Genomic DNA, 22,939 nt, shown 5'->3' with positions numbered 1-22,939 from the left:
ATGATCAGTGACACTATGGTTTCATTAAATGATTGTTTTAAAGATAGTTGAATCTGTGAAAAAGGCAATTTCATATTGGGTGTGTAAGTGGTATGATTGGCGTTAAATTTGCATGAATATCCGGCTAGGGGACTTGGGAACTCTTTTCCCTGGTACCTGGAACAAAACCTAACTAAATTCTTAATTGGATCCCATCACTACAGTGGTTGGACGGTTGGCTAATCCATGGGATTGGATGGGGTTAGGTTGGACTGATGGATCCGTAAAATGAGACTCAATTTTGTTATAGTACGATAGATGAAGTAAATCCCGGATAGTAATTGTTTTATGGAAAAAGAATCAACGGCTGTGCCTCTCGATGGGAAAAAAAGCGTTGGTTTCTATGATTCAAGTGCAAGTTTCTTCTTTGATTTGACCAAGTGACTCGCAAGTTCGGTCGGATCAGTTTGGTCAATAATGACCCTGACTGCGTTAGAGTACAAATATCGTGGAGGAATTACCCGTGCTTTTCGGTAGGGAGAAGTTTTTTCGGGTTCGGTTTTTGAAGAACCAAGGGATTAGTCTCTTGACCGGATATTCGTGGGCGAGGCCTCGAGTGAAGGATCGTGGCCCGCGCAAGAAGTGCTACCTCCACTGCTAGCACCCCCGAATTTGTTGCGCGGAGGGGGCAGGGATCTTTTACCAACCCTATAGCATTGTTCTTACCTGCCGACCTGGAACTACCCTAGGCCCCTATAAGATGGCTTCTGGGGTCCTCGTGCCTTGCTTAGCCCTAAACACTCTTTATCGGCTGCAAATCAGGGTCGAGCCTTGGATAATCAGCCATGTCCATAAGTGCACATGACATCTCCTCTTAATAAACTTGATGAGGGATTGCAACCTTGACCGTAGATAATTTGTCATCATCTTCTGTCTCCACGTATGGACTCCCAACCATGCTTTCCTGGCAACCTTTTCACTAAAAACCTTGCCCTATCTTTGAATTTGCTCCGAATCTAATGTTGAAATCTGTGCATGTGCTCCCCTTTGTCCCCTTGCCTTCTTTGTCCTGTCGCTAAACACAACAATGGTCATTCTTCTTGAAGTTGATTATGTCATCCTTGGCTCCATGCCTTGGAGTTGCTCCATAAAAGCCTTACTTGGAAGCCCCAAATGACTGGTGACTTCCATGAAACCCTTCCCTTGGGTCTTGCTCAACACCAACCAGCTTCTGGGGGTCTTGACCATAGTGACAGGGGGACGGTGGGACGCCCACGTGGGACGTGGGAACGCCGTCCCGAGCAAGGACACTTGCGTAACGGCCTCGGGATGGCCAGGGGGACGATACGGATGGGACGCGACCAAGGGACGCCCGTCCCCCTCGTGGGAACAGGGAGACTCGTTCGGAAACGGGGACGGCTGCAACGGCTACATTTCCGGCCTTTTTTTTTTCAAATAACGGCTACTAGCCGTTGGCGGCTGGCCGTTTGAGAGTTTGAGAGAGAGAGAGAGAGAGAGAGAGAGAGAGAGAGAGAGAGAGAGAGAGAGAGCCAGCTGCCATATACTATATAATGGGCTGCAAGCTACTCCTCTTCTATTCAAGCCTTCCAAGACTTGAGTTCCTCTCCACCATCTCCCTCTCCTACTCAAGCTTTCCTCTTCACTATCTCCCTCTCTTACTCCACCACCTTCCTCTCCACCCTCTCCTACTAGACTACTTCAATCTTTCCTCTACTTCTCCTCCTACTCTACCCTCTAAGCTCTCTCCGCCCTCTTCTACTAGACTACTACTAAGTTACTAACTATTCATGGCATCCTCTTCTTGTGCGGGCGGGAGGAGTAGAACGGATGGGTGGTCATGGTGGGATGAGGTCAACTTCGAGCCTCCTCATGCGGGGGGTGCATGTCCATGGACATGCAAGCGTTGCCTATATAAGCATGTGGGTGGGGCCAATAGAGTGAGGGCCCATTGGTTGCATGAGCTCGGTCATGAGGTGAAATCATAGTCACAAGGGACGGGGGACGGGGACGGGGACGGGACGAGGGACGGCCATAAGTAGGGAACGGGGACGGGGGAGAGAACGGCACTCAAAAAATACTTTTTTTAAAATTTTTTTCTACTCTACACTTATTCTACTTTGGAAGTACATCAAAATGAGTGCAAATTTACACTAAAATGGTAAGCTTTTGAGTCATATTAATAATTAAGTAGATACAAAATGAGTCATGACTCAAGAGTCAGGAGTCAGGACTAAGCCTTAAGGAGGCAGAATACATGGACGGACTCAAATGAGTCAATGACAAAAAAGTGTTGAAGACTAGAGGCTAGAGGCTAGATCTAAGTAGTAAGACCCATGAATCATGATCCATGAATGATCATCCACGTGAAGTGCTTGCCTCATGGTCATGGGTAGCTTCGGCCAAAGAAGCATCCTCATCCTCACTGGCATGCTGCTCTTGCATCTCATCCTCTTGTTGCTCTTCTTGTTGACTCATCTCCCACTCGGTGAAGGAATCTGTCTTCTTGGTCACGCTCTTGCAAAGCATTCGCAAGTTCGCGCTGACGAAGACAAGGTCATTGGCACGCTCTACCCCAAGTCGGTTCCTCTTCCTAGAGGCAATGTGGCTGTAGGTACTCCAAAGTTGCTCCAAGCAAGAGGAGCTGACGGCCTGGCTAAGTATGCGGATGGCAAGCTGTTGCAGCTCCGGTCCATCTGAACCAAAGTCCTCCCACCATAGAGCAGCACCAACTTTGGAGTGGTCAACCTGTGCATCATGACAGCCATAAGAGCCATGAAATGACCTGTACATCGAAAGCTGGTCCTTGATCTTGCGCCTAACCGATGCATCAAGCTCAAGACGATCCAAGATGCTCCTCCATCTAGCGCTCACCTCCCGGTCGCTCTCTTGCTTGTTGCCTTGGAATTCTGGGTCCACCACATAAGCTGCTGCATGCAATGGAGAGTAGTAGAAATTCCACCTTCCTAGACACAAGGCATGGATCTCCTCGTATCTGTCTTCGTCAGGCACGAAGTCTTTCAACTTCTCTATCATGCGATCCATGGCCTCGTAGACCTTGCCTATGCATGGTTGCATGCGTCTACAATCCTCAATAGGTGGACTATGGGCCTCACCATAGCATCTGTGGTCTTCACACGCTCCCACCAAGAGGCATCATCCGCCCGTAGCCTACACTCTTGGCCAGTGTTTGTATGGGACTCTTGCATGGCGACAAACTCGTCGCTAAGGAAAAGCCCCCTCAAAGCACCGCTACAATCCTTCAACCGGCCCAACATGAGAAAGTTGTAGGCAAACCGGGTGTCGGAATATTTGAGGAGAGAGAGATAGGACCTCTTGTTGAACTCATGCCGAAGTCTTTGGTGGTTGAGGACAACGGAGACCATGGTGTTGGCCTCCTCAATGAGCGGACTGATCCATGGTAATGCCCGGATGTCCTTGAGGAGGTTGTTTAGGCAATGAGCCATACAAAAGGACACCGTGACATGTCCATACATACCTTGGAGAATAGCTCCCGCCGCCCTATTGGAAGGCTCCCCATCCGCAACAAAACCCACTACATGCTCGGGGCCAATGATCTCCATGGTGGTAGCCCACTCCGTCGCAAGCACATCCGCGCTCTTCCTAGTGCCGGATGCATCATGAGATGAGATGAAGTACATCTCTCTGCGGGAATATGCAACCATGCCGTGAATACTCCCCTTGTGGGTGTCACTCCATCCATCCACAATGAGGGAGACTCCGTTCCTCTCCCATTGCCGCTTTGTGTTGTCGGCCGCTTGCTCTATAATGCGCTTCTCCTTCTCGAGCAATGTAGTGCGCAAGCTCTCGGATGAGGGGAGCGTATAGGTTGAGCCATACTCCCCAATCTTCTTAACCATGACCTTGAAGTATTCCGACCTATTCAAGAAAGTAATTTACTAATGAGAAGGGGACTAGGATGATGAAAACATGAATGATGAATTGGCAATGATCGATTGCACTTACCTAGCCGCTTGAAAGGCAATGTGGTCGTGGAAGAAGAAGCGGGCCATCGCCATATCCACCTTCTCCTTCAACTTGGGGTTCCAATTCTCCCCAAGTGTAGATTGTCGCCGTGGGCCATGTAATGTGGTTGAGAGGCCGTGGAGATGGAGTATGCCGGTGTCGTGGATGGAGTAACATTCCGACTTGATGGTGAAGGTGATGGTGTGCATGATCCCGATCCACCACATGACTCCATTGTAGAGGCTTGAGTTCCTCTCCCCATCGTCGCGGGATCCACGGCCACTCGTGGTGTCCTTGTCGCTTCGATCGCTTCGTAGACACTAAGCTTGTCAAGAAGTTCCCGTCTCTTCTCGGGGTGACATTCGTGCAAAACCTCACCTCATGCCCACTCTCATGCAAGAGGTGGGCTCGCACTTTGTCGGCGCCACCCGTTCGCCGGTACGGGCAAAGCTTGCATACCCATGGCCGAGAACCGCCTCCATGAGCGGATGGGGTGTAGTTAACCTCCTCCCACCATGTCCATCCCGTTGTCCTTCTACGAGAAGCCCCGGCATGTGAGGAGGATGCCATGGTTGAAGATGGCTTGACTCTTGAGCCTTGAGGAATGAGAGAGAGAGAGAGAGAGAGAGAGAGAGAGAGAGAGAGAGAGGCCTAGAGGCTTGGAAGTTGGAAGACTCAAGAGGCTTGAAAGTTAGAGAGAGAGAGAGAGAGAGAGAGAGAGAGAGAGAGAGAGAGAGAGAGAGAGGCCTAGAGCCTAGAGGCTTGGAAGTTGGAAGACTCAAGAGGCTTGAGAGAGAGAGAGAGAGAGAGAGAGAGAGAGAGAGAGAGAGAGTCTAGAATCTAGATAGTAGGGCGGTGGCCCGCGGGCCTTGTGTGAGAGCCTAGAGGCTTGGAACTGTTAGAATACGCAACGGAGATGATGACCAGATCTGGGAACACGAGCAAAAACGCATGCATAAAAATACAGCACAAGAGAGAGAGAGAGATGTAGGCGTGTAACTCTGCTCTATATACACAAGAAGATCCCGGGGTTGATACACAACTGGCAAGGGGACTGGGGGCCTATTTATATGGCCCCCCAATAGCAATCGGCCTGCTGTAGGGCAATCGACTGGACCTGAAACTCCACGACAAGCTCACACATCCAGTCGGCCAGCTTGTCAGCAGTCGGCCATCTCATACATGGAGTCGTGGACCAGTTCCAGCAGTCGGCCAGCAAATGGGTTGCCTCCCAAGCCACAGAAAAAATAGGGGAAAAATGTGGAGAGTGGGGGGAAAAATGATAAAACACCTCATAAGGGCGGGCACACCCACAACAAAGGCCCTGGTGTATAAAACTAGACGAGATGACTTCTAACACCCCCTCTCAGCTCCTGGCTGTGAAACCAACCATAGGGAGTTGGGTGCCGCCTGAGTAAATCCTGAGATAGCGACTTCGTGAAGAGGTCCACCGTATTGTCCTCCGTCGAACAGAACTCTAGCAAGATGTCATCAGCAACGATCTGTTCACGAACAAAGTGCCTTTGGATGACCATGGGTTCCTCCAGTGGAAGCCCAAACCTGCAATGCAACCTCTGCATCCTCACCACCTCACAAGCAGCATCACAAACAGCCCGGTACTCCGCCTTTGTGCTCGACAAGGCAAAAGATGACTGCTTCTTACTGCTCCATAAAACTTCTCCTGGGCCTGAAGTAGATCTCCTCGTGTCCGGATCTCCTCCCCAAACTGAGTCACTCCAACCGTGGAGTCAGACTCCATCCAACAATCCCCCTCCTGTGTACAAGAGTCCATGATACTTCGCATGCTGCAGAAACCACAGGAACGCAATCCTGCCTCCCAAAGAGTCATCCGCAACCATGAGCTCAGCTGCCTCATCAGGAAGCTCCCGTCCAATTTGGTGTCCATCAACCAGATCAATGAACCATTCTGCTTCTGAGTCAAAGAGGCATCACATAGCTCACAAGGATCAACACCTGTTACGGTGCAGAAACAAGTCGTGGAAACTTGATGAAGACCATGCAAGGCCTTCTGAAACCTGTCAACCACCCCCTCTGAATCCGGAACCACAAAGCTTGGAGAAACCACCTCCTTCTGCAAGCAATCACCTGCCACCTGCATAGCTTTCTGAAAGGTCCCCGTGGAAAGAACATCCGAAACTACAGGAGGTTCTTTGTCCCGAACACTACGAGACATCAGAGCATAAGTTACCTGTTCAGTTTCCTCTGACTGACGAACACAAGAACTACCAACATCAGTACTGGAGAGTTCTTGCCAACTGCTGCCATCTACTGGCAAGCTATCCACCATCTGGTCTCGGAAAGCCTACACCTGCAGCGTATCCACACTTAAGTGGCCATTACCAGACTGCCACTCATCATAAACCTGAGGACCTGGGAGAGAGAGTACTGAAAGCTTGTAAACTCCATTCTCCACTCCGCCTTCCCAAACCACTTGGCCTGTTGCTTTGTCTCGGAGAGCAACAAAATGCTCATCAAACTCCACCCGTACGCCAGTCTTGCAAACCTGATGCACTGACAACAGATAAAAACCAAGTGACGGAACATACAACACCTGGGAGGAATGCTTCTCCCCTCTGCCATCGGGAACTATCTCCATCTTGCCCTCACTGTGAACTGGGATAGTGGATGTATCCCCAGTAAGAATGTGACGAGAAAGCCTGCAGAGATCCTGTAAACCGGAACGGGAAGGAGTCATGTGCCTGGAAGCACCACTATCTAGAATCCACTCCCGATAATCCGTTGTGGAGTCCTCCAATCTTCTCCTTGCCTGAAGAAAATGAAACATCGGTGTCCACCACCTCCAGGTGCACAAAAGCCGGAGTCTTCATGATTACTGCTGAGGAATCTTCACCCTTCTTGGTCTTCCGCTTGGGACACTGCCTCCAATAGTGACCTTTCTCGCCACAATCATTACAGGTCCTCTCTGCCTTTAGTTTCTCGCGGTCAGTAACGGACTTCTTCTCAGAAGACTTCTTCGACGAAGCCTTCCATTTGTCCGTGTTACGGCCTTTCGACCGTTGGCCAGTTAAGGCCTCCGAACCTCCACCTTGAGGAGGCTTCGTGAATCGTTCCTCTTGGTCCAAGACCATGGGCACAAGCTCCTCCCACGTGATGGTGCTGAGCCTGCCACCACTGGTAATCAAAGACGAGTAAAATGCTGAGTACTGAGAGGGCAAGTGTGACAACAACGTTATGGCCATGTACTGTGACGATATCTCCTTCCCAGCCTGAAGAACTTCCTGCTGAAGAGCTTGCAGCTTGTTAATATACTCCCGCATCATCGACGGCTTTGCAGGATTCATAACCCGCATCTGTACTTCCAAGGAAATCCTCTTTATGGGCGATACCCTGTTGTAAAGAGAGGCCAAATGCTGCCATATACCTCTGGCCAGCGTCATATGCTTTACATGATTGATTACCTACGGTGTGCAATTGAGAAAGATAAACGAACGGACCCTGGCGTTGACACGATCCCACATCTGTGTCTGAGCCTCCCGGTCCTTTGGGATCGACGGTAACTCCCCTTCCTCTACTTCCGGCCGTGGAACACCAACAACGACGAAATCAGCGAGGTCGTAAGACTCCAGAACAGATTCCATCATAACCTTTCATATGCCGTAGTTGCTTCCGTCCAACTGACGGTCCACAGGGAACGTGGGGAGTGTCGGGATCTTCACATGCCTCTCGGCCATCTCAAACAGATGTGCCATTGCGGGGATGTACTCTGAAAAGAGTGGGTGGGTGGGAACAAAGAAGAACTAATACCTGCAAGTGGCTGTCCAGCAAATCAGCCCGCCGTCCTCTTGCTTCTCCTCTTCCTGAACAGTCCAAAACAGTCCACCAATCAGCACCACAACAGTCCCCCTCTTGCTCACACAAATCCCAAGAACTATCTAGAGCCAAGGCCTCTGATACCATGTCAGAATATGCGGGGGAGATGATGACCAGATCTGGGAACACAAGAGCAAAAACGCATGCAGAAAAATACAGCACAAGAGAGAGAGAGATGTAGGCGTGTAACTCTGCTCTATATACACAAGAAGATCTCGAGGTTGATACACAACTGGCAAGGGGGCTGGGGCCTATTTTTATGGCCCCCCAACAGCAGTCGGCCTACTGTAGGGCAGCCGATTGGCCCTGAAACTCCACGACCAGCTCACACATCCAGTCGGCCAGCTTGTCAGCAGTCGGCCATCTCATACATGGAGTCGTGGACCAGTTCCAGCAGTCGGCCAGCAAATGGGCTGCCTCCCAAGCCACAGAAAAAATAGGAAAAATAGGAAAAAAATGCGGAGAGTGGGGAAAAATGATAAAACACCTCATAAGGGCGGGCACACCCACAACAAAGGCCCTGGTGTATAAAACTAGATAGGAGATGACTTCTAACAGGAACTTGGAAGTTGGAAGCTAGAAGAAGCTTGAAAGCTTGAGCCTTGAGAGTTGTGTGTGCTTGTAGCCTTGTAGAGGCTTGTTCTTATATAGATAGGCAAGAGAGAGATAGAGAGAGGAAAGCCTCAAGGGCAAGAGAGAGAGAGAGGGCCAAGCCTCAAAGGCTCAAGGCTTAAGGGCCAAGGCCCAAGGCTAAGCCAACAGCCATAAACGGCCAAAAACGGCGAGCGCAATGGCAAAAAAACAGCCTGCTCTCTGTCGTCCTCCCACAGAGCCGTCCCCCACCGGCGTCCCCGTTCGTGCGGCGTCCCCGTCCCCGTCCCTTGTTGTGAGTGACGCGTCGTGGGGGACGTCCGTTCGTTCCCGTCCGTCCCCATCGCTGTTCGGTCCCGATTCGGCATCTCCGCGTTCCAAGCAGACGTCCCTTCCGTCCCCTGTGACTATGGGTGAAATTTTGTGAGCGGGTCACACCGGAGATAAGAAAGGAGCTTCTTGCAAAGCTTGCCGCCCATCAAGCTTTGAGTGCAAGCCAAAGGGTGCGTGCAGTGGATCCCAACACTTATGTCACTCCAACCCAAACATCAGGTAGTGGTGCATCTTCATCTACCCCTCCATCACGTCCTCCTCGTGGCACTACTTGAGGCTTCACACAAACCGCCTTCTCAATGCCGCAACCTAGTCCACCCTCTCTCTCTCGCCGGCAAAGTACTCTTGAGGGGAGTTGGGATCCCAAAAAGGAGGAGGTTGATGCCGCGGTGGCCCGCTTCTTTTTCCATGACCACATTGCTTTTCGTGTGACACGGTACGTATTTCACTCAGATGATTTCATCATCATGTCTCACGAGTCACGATTCACGGGTCACCATTTTGCCATTGTAATTACTTACCCTCTTTTTTTGTGAAATGATAAATAGGTCCGACTACTTCAAAATGATGGTGAAGAAGATTGGCGAGTACAGTCCTCACTACACACCTCCATCCTCCGAAACCTTGCGGACCACTATGCTTGACAAGGAGAACTGAGCAAGCGGCGGCAAACACAAAGAGACAATGGGCTCGCAATGGAGTCTCTTTGATTGCAGACGGATGGAGCGACACGCCCAAAAGGTCTATCCATGGCCTTGTGGCATACTCACGGGGGGAGATGTACTTTGTCTCCTCACTTGATGCTTCAGGGACGGGAAAGAGTGCGGATGTACTTGTTTTGCTGAGTGGAGTAGCGCTGTCGAGATTATCGGCCCCGAATGTGTGATCGGTTTCGTCACGAATGGTGAGGCGACAAATAGGGCAACGGGAGCTATTCTTGAGAGTATGTATCCTCAAATCACCGTCTCTTTTTGCATGGCACATTGTCTCAATAATCTTTTGAAAGATATTGGGAAATTGTCATGGATTGAATCGGTGATTGATGATGCATGTGCAATTGTGACCTTCATCAACAATCACACATACCTTCGATCTGAGTTTGGGAAGAGGTCCACAAAGGTCCTTCTCAAGTACTCGGACACTCGCTTTGCATACAACTTTCTTATGTTGCATCGCTTGAAGGATTGTCAGGGTGCCGTGCGGTAACTATTCATCAGTGATGAGTTTTGCTCCTCATCCTTTGCACGTACACAGGTAGGGATTTCATGCAAGAAAAAGGTCGACGATGCTGATTTTTGGGAGGACCTCAAGCGTACCGACGCCATGGTGCATCCCATTGTCCACTTGCTTAGGATTGTTGATGCTATGTAGCCATGCATCGGCAAAGTATACGAAGCCATGGACCGGATGATAGAGTGTCTTGAGAAGCTTGAGCCAGACGTAGATAGATATCAAGAAATCCACTCGCTTTGTGTGGCGAGATGGAGCTCATATTCCTCTCCTTTACATGGTGGACCCATAATTTTAGGGAAAAGGGCAGGAGGGTGATAAAGAGGTGAGCAACGGTTGGAGACTCATCTTGGATCGCCTCACGCCGGATGCAGAAATCAGGCGCAAAATTAGAGACCAGCACTCTAATTACAGGGCATTTCAAGGCTCATTATGGTGGACCGAGAATTTCAGGGAAAAGGGTAGGAGGGTGATAAAGAGGTGAGCAACGGTTGGAGACTCATCTTGGATCGCCTCACGTCGGATGCAGAAATCAGGCGCAAAATTAGAGACCAGCTCTCTAATTACAGGGCATTTCAAGGCTCATATGGATGTGCAGATGCGCAGCAGGACATATTGGCGATCCGGATCTTGAGCCAGTCCGTTAGCTCTTCTTGCCTAGAGCAATTATGGTCCTCCTACAGTGACATTTCATCAAAGAAAAGAAATCGGCTTGGGGTGGAAAGAGCTAATGATCTTGTCTTCATTAGCGCAAACTTGCACATGCTTGGCAAGAGTGCAAGATGCAATGCCGATACTTTTACACAGTGGGAGATGGAACAAGAGGAGGCAGCTACAACTATTGCACAGGAGGGTGGGACAGATGGTTCTCATCATGAGCCTTCATCGGATGACACAACCCCCATCCAACTTCACGCACTCATGATCATGAGGCTAGCACCTCTCTTATTGGGAGCGCAGAGTATGAGAGCGAGTGACTTATATTTTGTATCGCCCAGGCCCCAACATCTTTTGAGTAAATCTATTTAATGTTATCAACTTTAAAGTCTTTCTTTTCCGACTTTGCAAGTCTTGATTCTTGACTCTTGCACCTCGTAGCGTAATTTAATTTTAAATGTAATGTGTATCATGATTCATAACTTTTGGAGTTAGAAAGCTTGTTGTTATTGATTGATTAATCTTGATTCTTTACTCCTCTAAAATTAACAATTTTGAGTGCCGTCCCCACCCCCTGTCCCCGTTTCCTACCTTTAGCCGTCCCTGTCCCCGTCCTCGTTCTCGTCCCCGTCCCCGTCCCCGTCCCCTGGTAACTATGGTCTTGACACGTGATGAGTTACTTTCCTTGGATGTATTCACTTCTTTTGGGACTCCAACAACACTTAGCCTTGTTGAGCATAAGGCTCTGATACCAATGTGACATGTGTGGAAGCTTTGAGTCTTCTTTCAGGCCTAAGTACTGCATAGGAACTCTTGATGCAAGTCACCAACAAAGACAGAGAGAGAAGAGAGAGAGATAGCTGTGTTTTCAGTATATTATATAGTACAAAAAGATGTAATGGTCTTGTACAAAATTTTGTGGCCTTTGAAGTTTGGCCTTCCAGAAGGAGACTATAGACCTCAAGGGTCCTATCCATGACCTGACCCCCAGGTGGGAGTGAGACCCCTAGAATGAATCATGCATAAGCCTTATATAGACCCTTGAGAACTCCCAAATTGGCTGACCTGTTTTCGGCCAGCAAAGAGGACACATAAGTGTCATCGTGTTGATGACCAGCCCTATAGCATTGTTCTTACCTTGCTGACTTGGAATTGCCTCCATAAGATGGCTTTTGGGATCCTATGGTGCCTTGCTCATGCCCTAAACACTCTGTTTATCAACTGCAAATCAGGGTCTAGCCTTGGATAATCAGCCATGTCCATGTGTGCACATGACAACAAGGTTGCAGCTATGGAAACTACACCTACAAGCTTGCAGCCATTGAAATACACCTACATCTCCATGCGTGCACATGACAACAAGGTTACTAGCCATGGAAACTACACCTCCTACACCTACAACAAGCATTCCTCTCGAGATTCAAGGATTGTTTTTGAGAGGAATTGCCTTCTACCTTGCAAAGCACCTTATAGAGTCAATATGCTAGAACAAAAAGAAGTTAGCGTCAAGTAGAAGAACTCTTAGAGAGAAGTTTGATTAGACCTAGCAGCTCACCTTATGGTGCCTTTGTACTTAAAAAGGACGGCTCTTACCGTATGTGTAGAGTCTAGAGATCTCTAAACAAGATTACGGTAAAGAATAGGCACCCCATCCTAAGAGTTGATGACTTGTTGGATCAATTGAGAGAGGCTAGGGTATTAGCAAGATGATCTTAAGTCCTGCTTGTCACATGCACTCTGCACTGTAGTGCATGGTGACAAGCTGGCTCATCATCATCAATGCAACATTGTACAGTATTAGCACGTTTTAGGATGATATTTGTCGTATGCCATGACCCCATTGTAATCCTCAGTCCAGGATAACTCAAACACGAGCCATGTAGGTCATTCTCAGCCTTAGACAGTCAGTCAGTCAAGTTCAAGTCCCTTAACCCACTTGAAGAGACGCATTCATGCATATAGAGTCAGTGAAACCTTAGGGTTTGTATTAGAAAGCACTCTGCATATTGCATATCATTCATCCATTGCACAAAGCCTTGAAATAGCATCTGGTAGCCTTAGAATATTTATTAGGATTTATCTAGCATTTTTTCCATAATTTTCAGCATTTAGTACTATTTATCCATCATCTACAACTCGTGTAGCATTTTATATCCAGTCGGCCAGCATTTAATGCCAACCGACCAGCCCTCAGTGTAGTATAAATAGGCATACTTTGCTCATTCATTCATTTCATCTCATATCTCAGCAATCAGCCTCAAGCGCTCAGCGTTTCAGTCTTCAGCCCATAGTTCACTTCAGCAACTAGCGTTTTGGAGAAGCGTTTCATTCTATAGCCATAGGCACATCAACGCATGTGCATCTAGCCTAGAACAAAAGCGGAGTGAACGTGAAGCTTTACGACGTTTTGTGATGAAGGGCGTGGAGCTGGCCCGGAGGAAGGAATGGTTCTCATGGTGGAAGCTCATGAAGTCGATTATTGGGGGGGGGGGGGGGGGGGGGTAAGCGGGGTGGACCCGTCCAACCCTTAGTCGATGGTGATGGGGTCCTTCACTCTGAGGACAGCAAGATTGCGGAGATATGGTTCAACCATGCCTCCAAAATCTTCGCGGATCAATCTGGGCACAGTCAGGACAGCGCATTCTGGTCTAACCATCAGGTGCGAATGTCAAATCCCTACGCTGTCAAATCCCCACGGATCCCCTCGTGATCGATCTTGGTTCGAAACTCGAATCCTGCAAACAAACGAACAACAAACAAGCAAGGGGGTGCAGGCCTGACTCACCTCCCAACCATGACAACCGTGGGCAAGCCCACAGTCTTGGCTGTCCCCTCCGAGCCTCGAGCTGAACTAACTAGGATGACGTACCGACCAATCTCCTCCTCGTGACGTCCCATACCGCCACGAAGCTGCCCCCGTGGGCCTCGAGATCGCTGTCGGCCTCGGCTGCATAAAGCAGGTGCACGTCTGCACTAGATCCAGGCTCCAAGACCATAGAGCTCTCACAAACTCGCGAGACTCTCTATGCACAATAACTAACCTTGGCCACCCTTTTATAGGCTCTTGGCCGGTCATCGGGCGTCCACACTTGGCCGCCCGCCCGTCCATACTTGGGTGCCCGCCCGTTAGTATATCCCTAACTCAGCTCGTCAATCAGCCTGCCTAGTTCCAAGCTTCCCCAAGCCTCGAAACTAGTCTTGCATGCGTATAGCACACGGTAGATACCCACTGTGCACATGACAGCGGATCTGGCCCAGATTGAGTAATATTAATGAATTGCTGAGGTGGGAAGAGGTAAGGGAGGTGTGCAGGAAGCTCAAACGGCATAAGGCGGCGGGAATTGATGGTATCCCGCCAGAAGTTTTTAAAATATTGTTGAGCGATCGGGGGACAAAACAGGATCCAAGCAAACCCTCCTCAGCCATGGGGAAAGCGGTGATGCGCTTGTGGGAGGCTTGGTTTAATTCCGGCACACTCCCTGACTCTACTTCCACTTCAGTGATTGTGTTCATTCCGAAAAAGGGGGATTTGTCCAAACCGGATAACTACTGGGGGATCTCCCTTATTCCCATTTCCTTGAAGATTCTAACTTCAGTTTTGATTGGTAGAATCGGAGAGGGTCTGGAAGCGCGAAACTTCTTTCGTAAGGCGCAAGCTAGCTTTCGCCCTAGGGAGGAATGTATAGCCCAGGTGGTCTGCCTAAAGGAGATCATTCTGAGGCGTAAGGTGGTCGGTAAACCCACCTATGCGGCTTATATAGATTTTGAAAAGGCTTATGATACGGTTCCCCATGAAGCCCTCTTCCTGAAAATGGAGGCGGCCGGAGTGGGGGGACGTATCCTAAACTTCTTCAAAGCCCTATATAAATCGTCTAAGGTACGAGTGCGGGTAGGGGAACGTCTGACCGAGGATGTTCCCATCGCGCGGGGGGTCCGCCAAGGATGCCCCGCCTCGCCCACGCTCTTCAATATATACATCAACGATATATTGAGCGAAGGCGCTAGTAACCTGGGGGTCTCAGTACCGGGCCTCCAGAGGCGCATCCAGAGACTTCTCTTTGCAGACGATCTCGTCTTGTTGGCAGAGTCTAAAGAGGAACTCCAGGCTAGCCTCGATAGACTTGACGACTGGGCGCTGACGTGGGACATGAAGTGCGGAACAGATAAGTGTAAGGCAACCGTGTTTTATGGCGACCTTGATGAGCTTGAGAGATTCGCGAAGTATAGATACCTTGGTATTCTGGTTGATAATGAGATCTCAATTGAGACCATTATCAAGGACCGGATTGATGCAGCTCGTAAAACTCTATATTCGCACAAACGCCTGTTGTGTTCACGAAAGATTCCGATGTGGAGTAGATTGGCCTTTCTTAAAGCGTGCATCTTCCCGGTCGCGATTTATGGGGCTGAAATTTTGGGGGCCCACGATATGCGCAAGCTCAATCCGATAGAGAGCTTATCGCGAGACGGGGATGCGGTGGATAGTGGGCAGGTCTGCCACATCAACTTATGTTGCCGCGTCGGCCCTGCATAGAGAGCTCAAGCTTCCCCTTGTCTCTGCCTACTGTGCAGGGCAGAGAGTCAGGGGCTTCACCAAGTACTCGGGACTGCGAACTTGGATCGCAGACTTGGTGAACCATATCCTGGATTGGAGTCAGTTCAAAAAGTGGACGTGGTGCAAGCGAACTCTTTTCTGGGGAAAGAGGTATATTAACAGCGTGCCAGTCCAAACCGCGAGGGAGGAGAGTTGGAAGTTGTGGGAAAACTCACATGGTTGTGCCTCCCTAAGGTCCTATAAGGAGAAATCTTTTGATCTCTCCCGCAAGTACTTATTTAAATCTGTGTTGGGTGAGGACCCCGGGGGGGCGGGTGAAAAACTTCTGCTTCTCGCTCGCGTAGACGGGCTACGTCTTAAGGATAAGGTGATGCGATCCACACCTAGGACGTGCCCGGTGTGTAAAGGGGATGAGAACGAAAGTTCTCTTACCCACCTCCTCATTCAGTGCTCCGGACTGGATGGCCCCAGGGAGGCAATACAGCCTGCCATCATGCATGCCAGGGGGCTAGACCGGAACCTGTCGGATTGCGAAATCGGAACCATCCTCCTTGGAGGGGAGGCTCGCGGGAGGAGACTACGTGGCTGGGTGGTCCCTTGCCCGAAACAGAGGATCGCCTATGCGCAATGCGTTGCAGCTTTCCCCCGCGTGGCCGTACCTAAGTACTACAATGAGCTGTCCCATGAGTTGTCTGAGCCCGTGCCGTTGTAGTCACGGTGCTGGGTATGGCCTCGTTTTCGATATCTGGTGGAATTCGGGCTACCGCCGGGTATTGCTTTGTTTGGGACACCTCCCTCGAGCCGACGCCCTCCATATGGGTATGGCATTCCTTTTCGGAAACCCGTTGGGTGATCTTCTTGACAAAAGAGTTTAAGGGGCTTTTTTAGCAGGTGAGATCCTTGATCAAGGCCTGCACTATCTCTTTCTTGAGATGCCGACCCACACCTCCTTCCAAGGGGGTAGTCCAAGGAAGTGCTCATGGCCTTCTTAAAGGACTCATGGCGACATGGTGGTAACGGGTTTTTTCCCCGAGCAAATGGTGGTAGAGGGTGATTCCTTTGCAACCTCCCAGCTCAAAAACAAAACAAAACAATCTAGCCCTCCATCAGCAAGACGCAGCAGTCTACAGCATTCAGCCATCAATAAATCCTTGCGTTTTCTGCATTCAACCAGTTTTCAGCATTCAGCTCTCCATCGTTTTGCTACAGCCAATTAGTGAAGGTAAAACTCAGCATTCATATTCATTTACAGCATTCATACATAGCCTAGAATAGTCCCAAACAATCCCTATCTCAGCCTCAGATTTACAGCCTTCCTTCATTCCATTGGGAAGAGTGCATAGGCTCGAGATTGGACATCATTGGTGCTTCTACAGCCGTGTACAGTTTAGCTCAACTCTTGGTCTTCAGAGATCTTGCGTTTGGCTTATCGTCAAGCCACCGTCAGTCTCTTCAAAGTAATAAAGCAAATACTATTCCGGTAACGGGATAGGTGGCCCTTCAGCGGGTAATTCGGGACCCCATACGGTGTACAGATTCCATCTCTTTCTCAATCTCTTAAAGTTTGAAGTCTTAAAGTGGATTGCTAAACTCGCGAAACTTGGGATACAGAAGACGGTGTGAGCATTTGTGTGACAAAATCCTCAATTACGAATACTTCCGCTATATGTTACATTGATATCAGATTCAGCTTGTCCACACACACTGTATCCTAGTGTGAGGGTATCCTTAGATGGTCAGATTGCGTTTCGGTACGACCACCGACTTCAACATTATGTCCACAGAGGAGAGTACTCATCAGTCGGAAGACGTCTCTCCCGAAGGAGACCTTGCTCTTCCGACTACAGTAGACACCATAGCTCTACTTAGAGCTCAGAACTAGCTTCTCATGGAGCTCCTCTAACTCTTGGAGGCAACTGCAGCACATCCTCCTCCGCCTCCAACAGTCCCCAACTACATCTCCCTCTTCTTTCTGATGAGACAGTCACTTGGTGGCAGCATTGGTCTAGTTCTTCATATAGACCAGACCACAGGTGTCAGCTTTTAGCTGGGATACGTTTGTTCATGACCTAAAGACCAGATTTCTCTCGTCCTAGTATATGACCGGTCTGGCAGATGAGTTTTATGAACTCAGACAGAACGGGTCCCTAGTGCTTTAGTTTTTCGAAAAGATTATCACTTTAGCACAACAGTTAGGGCTATTTACGTAGGCCAAGATGGAGGAATTCATTCGTGGATTAGATTCCAACATCTGGTTCACAATTCGCAACTTTGAACCCAGTACATATGACTAGGCTTTGACTCTCGCTCAAAATGAAGAAATGAAGATGAACGGAGTAAAGCCCAAGCAGTCATCACTGTCCAGTACCAAACCCCAGCAGCAGCAATCTGCTGCGCAACCAGGGAAAGGTAATGCATCTTCTAAAGATGCTAAGAAGGACGGTAGCAATAGCTCCAGTTCAAGAGGTAAGAAAGATAAAGAATCTAAGCCTAAGAAAACCTTTGATGAAAAGGCTAAAGCAGGCATTACTAGAGGTTATCTTCCTCCAGAGGAGCAAAAGAAATACCAGTTAGAAAACATATGTTTTTTTTGTCATATCATAGGCATGGTAAGAAGGATTGCCACAAATGGCAAGCGGAGCAAGCCTCCAAAGCACCTTCTGCCACAGTTGCCACAGTATCTCCAGCTCCTCTAGCCCCGCCTACTACAACCAATGCGGTTTAGCTTTTACCTTCTATGCATCCTATGCCATCCGTGGTATTTGATGCTAAGCAAGAGGATGAGAATGATGCTGCACAGAAAAGCCTCATCCGAGACAGTTTGAATCCTATTCAACATGGGTAGTTCTGAGGGTGTCATCTCTCCCCAATTGGCTAACAAGATGAGCTGCACATTAGTACCATATCATTTGGATATGGACGGGTTCACACGTGGTCTCCGCACCCACATATCTAAGAAGGCACATCAGTTTCCTTTGAAGTTCAGAAGGCCTCATTCCAATGAGATTTCATTGTCTCGACTCTTTTGGGGTGTGACATGATCTTAGAAATCCAGTGGTTTCGCCAATATGAGCCTTTCCTGATTGGAGACAGGACACTTTTACTATGTGTAAAGGTTTTCCTGAGCCCGTCATGATTCGTGGGGATAGAAGCATCCTTGGCATCCCATTGATTTCGCACCTCCAGGCCCGACGAGCTATCCGCAAGGGAGTGGAAGGAGCACTACTTTATGTTCGTGCTCAGATAGCCTCTACCCCATCGGTGGCAACTATCTCATCTTCCGTCCCACAGTTAGCAGACCTCCTGTCCAGACATCAGGATATTATGCTTAGAGTCGACCTTCTGTCGAGTCTCCCCCCATCTCGTCCTGAGGACCATCATATTGATTTGGTCCCTGGATTAGAACCTCCTAGTAGGTTTCCCTATTGTCTTTCCAAGACCTTAGAGGGTGAGTTAGAAAGACAGTTATTCGAGCTCCTCTGAGCCGGATTCGTTCGGCCTTCTTCCTCACCATTTGTTGCACCCATTCTATTTATCCAAAAAAGGATAAGTCTGTATGCCTTTGTGTAGACTAGAGGGCATTGAATAAACTCACCATTAAGAATAAGTTTCCTATGCCAAGGATTGAGTACATTTTGGAGCGTTTAGACGGTGCAAAATTTTTCACTAAGATCGACCTCAAGAGTGGTTACCATCAAGTCCGTGTTTTCAAAGCTGACATTCCAAAAACAGCTTTCCGGACAGAGCGTGGTCACTACGAGTTCGTAGTCATGCCTTTTGGGCTTACAAATGCACTCGTAACCTTCAATAAAATGATGTCCATGATTTTCGTAGTCCTCATTGGTAAGTGTGTCTTCATCTTTCTTGATGACATACTTGTATTCTCAGCCATTGCATAACAGCATGAGAAAGATGTGGAGAAAGTCTTGCAACTTTTGTGAGATAATGGGCTCTACATAAACGCCAAAAAGTCTATCTTTGGCGTTAAAGAGGTTCAATACTTGGGCTATATCATCGGTTCTGATGGGATTTTGATCGCTCACGGTTTTTCTTCAGTTGTTTGACATGCTCGGTTTGACCATTTGAGCTATCAACTTCTTTAGCGAGCTTCAAAGAATGGGTTGGTCGAGGGTTTACCGACCATCAAGGCTCCAACTTCCGTATGTTCCTCTGCACTTTGTCTTGACCCCTAGTCGCATGAGTGACAATTGTTAGGACTAGGGATGCATGGTATGGGATATACATGCCTTTAGCAAGGACCTCAGCACGCAGAAACAGGGCCGGTCTGTAAGGGCTGGGCAACAGCGCACGTGTTAGGCAGGTGCATGGGCAGTCAGGCAGCCTTGGACCAGTCGGGCAGGGGTGGATCAGCCCTACAAGGCCCCCCCTTGCTCTATATCACATATTCCGCGGGATTTCTTTAGCAAAGGATCAGTTGACTGAAGGCAAGAAAGAGCTAGAATCAAATCTGCAGACATTATTGCGCTGAGCACTGGCATTTAACAGCTGTGTTTATTTTCATTGTATAACGTCAAAATTTGATTTGCTTGGCTCATGCGGTTATGGTTTTCAGGTGGCAAGTAGGGGCGCGTGCCTCTTGACAGTGTTAGTGTCAATGACAAAAATGAAGAATGTCTCTACTGAATGACTAGATATTATTGAATTTTAGTTAACCAATGCTACATCTACGGTTTGTAGGTGAGTTGGTAAGTATTTGAACGGAGAGAGAGGGGGGAGGGGGGCGGTGTGTGTGTCTCGAGTTCAAATCCCACGCACCTCAGCCAATGAACACCAAGGTCGTTACTCACCTATGTGGGGTGAACCATGGGCTCTCCCTGCTCCCAGTGGGTTAGAGCAACATCGTTGACTGATTAGCATGATCTTTACCTGGGATAAAAGAAGGATATGGAATGCCATTAAGGCCTTCCACTTCCAAAGGAAGGCTAACAAACCTTGAAAATTTTATTGTGACTATGTTTCCACCCTTGTCAGTCCTCTAGCACTCTCGAGGCCTCTTTTTTTTGTCTTGGAGCTCCTCCTCTTGCTAGTTACTCTTCTTCTTTGGTGCTGTTTCGTACTTCTCTCATCTCAATCATGATACATGGTAATTAGCCACGTAATTTTTTTTTGGGAGGTGAGATTAATTAGTGTTGATGCCATGGTTGAAACCTTGTACCTTACCACCCAGGCTAGAGCCCGCTGGCTTACCTTGTTAATCGAAAGGTGGATGCTATTTACTACAGTATCCCTACCATTTAATATGGTTGTTTTGTAACGTTGCAGTGCCTCTGAAAAGGTTAAGTCAATGGGGCAGATACTATCGAGGGCCAGAGAGCAGCTGTATGACTGCTCCACAATAACTAAAAAGTTGAGGGCTATGCTGCAGTTATCAGAAGAACAGGCACGTGTGCTCAAGAAACAAAGCACATTTTTGAGTCAGCTTGCAGCAAAGACACTTCCCAAAGGCATACACTGTTTGTCCATGCGGCTTACCATAGAATATTACAGGCTGCCCGAGCATGAAAGAGAATTTCCTGGTCAGCACAAGCTTGAGGACACTAGCCTCTTTCACTATGCATTGTTCTCTGATAATGTCCTAGCAGCCTCGGTAGTTGTCAACTCAACAATCCGTAATGCGAAGGTGAGAATTCCAGACTGAAGCCATTACAGGATATGCATTAGTCTTTAACGTGATGATGTGAAGTAACATCGAGCAATTTTGGTATATGCATGATTCCCATAGTGTGGGATTGTTGTTGTTTTCAAGCAGGAGCCCAGGAAGCATGTCTTTCATCTCGTCACTGATAAGTTGAACTATGCTGCTATGAGGATGTGGTTCCTGGCAAATCCACCTGGCAATGCAACTATTGATGTGCAGAATATTGATGACTTCACATGGTTGAACTCGTCCTACTGTCCTGTTTTAAGGCAGCTCGAATCTGCTGCAATGAAGGAATATTACTTCAAAGCAGATCACCCGACTACATTAGCTGCTGGATCCTCCAATCTCAAGTACCGGAATCCAAAATATCTCTCCATGTTGAATCATCTCCGATTCTACCTTCCTGAGGTCTATCCGAAGCTGGATAAAATCCTCTTTCTGGATGATGACATTGTAGTGCAGAAGGATTTGACTCCCCTGTGGTCTGTGAACCTCAGTGGGAAAGTGAATGGTGCTGTAGAGACATGTGGACACAGTTTTCACCGTTTTGACAAGTACCTCAATTTCTCAAATCCTCACATCAAGAGGAACTTCGATCCACATGCTTGTGGCTGGGCCTATGGCATGAACATATTTGATCTGCAGCAATGGAAGAAAAGGGATATTACCGGCATCTACCACAAGTGGCAAGGAATGGTAAGAAATAGCTTGTGATCTCATTATTATACCCAGCTAAAATCAATCAAATTTCGTAATGAAGTATGTGCTCCATGGCACAAGGCATAGACAACCTTATGTTCTGTTGGTCCTAGATTACCGTTGATCTTAGTCAAATACTGATTCACCTCTGTTCCTTTAATCAGAATGAAGACAGGGTTCTGTGGAAGCTGGGGACGTTACCCCCGGGCCTCATAACGTTCTACAACTTGACCCACCCTCTGGATAAGTCCTGGCATGTCTTGGGCTTAGGTTATAACCCAAGTGTTGATCGGGGTGAAATAGAAGGTGCTGCTGTGATACATTATAATGGGAACATGAAACCTTGGTTGGAGCTGGGTATGGGCAAGTATAAGAACTACTGGACACGGCATGTAAAATATGATCACTACTTCTTGCAACAATGCAATATCAATCAGTAATGGTGGCGTACAGTCTTTTTGGGCTTAGCAGCAATGCAGTGATGATGCCTGGCTTTGCTATCCAACACATTTTCCGGCATAGCAGAAAAGTCGCATTTTGGTTTTTGTTGAGTTTGGGAAATAACCTGAACTTTCCATTGGTATATATACACGTTTTTTTCGGGCATAGCAGGAAAAGTCTATGCATTTTCACAACATGTTTAGTTTTTAGTTAGATTCTTTGTCCATGACATTCCATGGCTTCTAGGTCTTATAAGACTAGTTTAAACCTGTTTAAAGGTGATTTCAAACTTGGAAGGGTTAATGTCATTTGTTTGATTGATGTACTGTTTAGGCATGCCAACTTCCAAGGGCCTTGAAACATGAGTGGTGGAAAACTATGGGTTATGACTGTTGATCCGGTAAGATTACTCTCCAAAAGAGGTACATGGGACATTAGGATGCTGTGTATAAAATGTTATCGTCCAAGTCACATGTTCAAAACAGGCTTGATACTTGCATGACATTGAGCTGTGCCTAGGGGCTGAAGCAATTCATATTTACTGTTCTTGAGTTAATATTTTAGTGGGATTGCTTAAGACTCTTTTCTTACCGAGATAATTGTCGTGGGGACTTTGCCGAATGATATGGGTGCGTTAGCTTCACTCTTCCAATCCGTCACCTGGTATCACATGGGAGAGCTCCATAGCCAATGGGATGTGGAGCTTCCCTAACAGATTCCTACACCTAGCTCACTCAAGCAAGAGGCGGATAGAAGAAACACATGCAAAGAGGGGCTCAAATCATACCCAACAATGCAAGCATGCACAATCAAGCTGGAGCATGGACTGATCCAAGACATGGGAGAGAGTAAGAAGAGAGGTCACATGAATTATATTACTCGGGGAATGACTTGTTGTATTGCTTAATGTTAAAACTACTTACATGCGAGAGGCT

At 48.1% G+C, this 22,939-nt stretch overlaps 1 protein-coding gene across 4 annotated transcripts in view; it reads left to right on the top strand.

Annotated features, from left to right (window-relative positions):
• Window positions 1-22,560, top strand: part of LOC147609710 (polygalacturonate 4-alpha-galacturonosyltransferase-like) — a 35,570-nt gene extending 13,010 nt beyond the window's left edge. For 3 of the 4 annotated variants that reach the window (XM_086786755.1, XM_086786754.1, XM_086786753.1), the window contains 3 exons: window positions 20,486-20,843; window positions 20,973-21,560; window positions 21,728-22,166. In XM_086786755.1, the coding sequence (XP_086642881.1) occupies window positions 20,486-20,843; window positions 20,973-21,560; window positions 21,728-22,003 (1,222 nt within the window). In that variant the 3' untranslated portion in view covers window positions 22,004-22,166. Of the gene's footprint in view, window positions 1-20,485; window positions 20,844-20,972; window positions 21,561-21,727; window positions 22,167-22,337 lie in introns of those variants that run through there. The other variant, XR_015264136.1, reaches the window with a different exon arrangement.
• Window positions 22,561-22,939: the final 379 nt, after the last annotated feature.

Source organism: Cibotium barometz, chromosome 50 (genome assembly GCF_041138505.1).
Source record: "Cibotium barometz isolate CiBa-2024 chromosome 50, ASM4113850v1, whole genome shotgun sequence".
NCBI classification, from domain to species: domain Eukaryota; kingdom Viridiplantae; phylum Streptophyta; class Polypodiopsida; order Cyatheales; family Cibotiaceae; genus Cibotium; species Cibotium barometz.
Note: the sequence above shows the minus strand (reverse complement) of the source record. Positions and strands in the feature narration are given on the sequence as shown.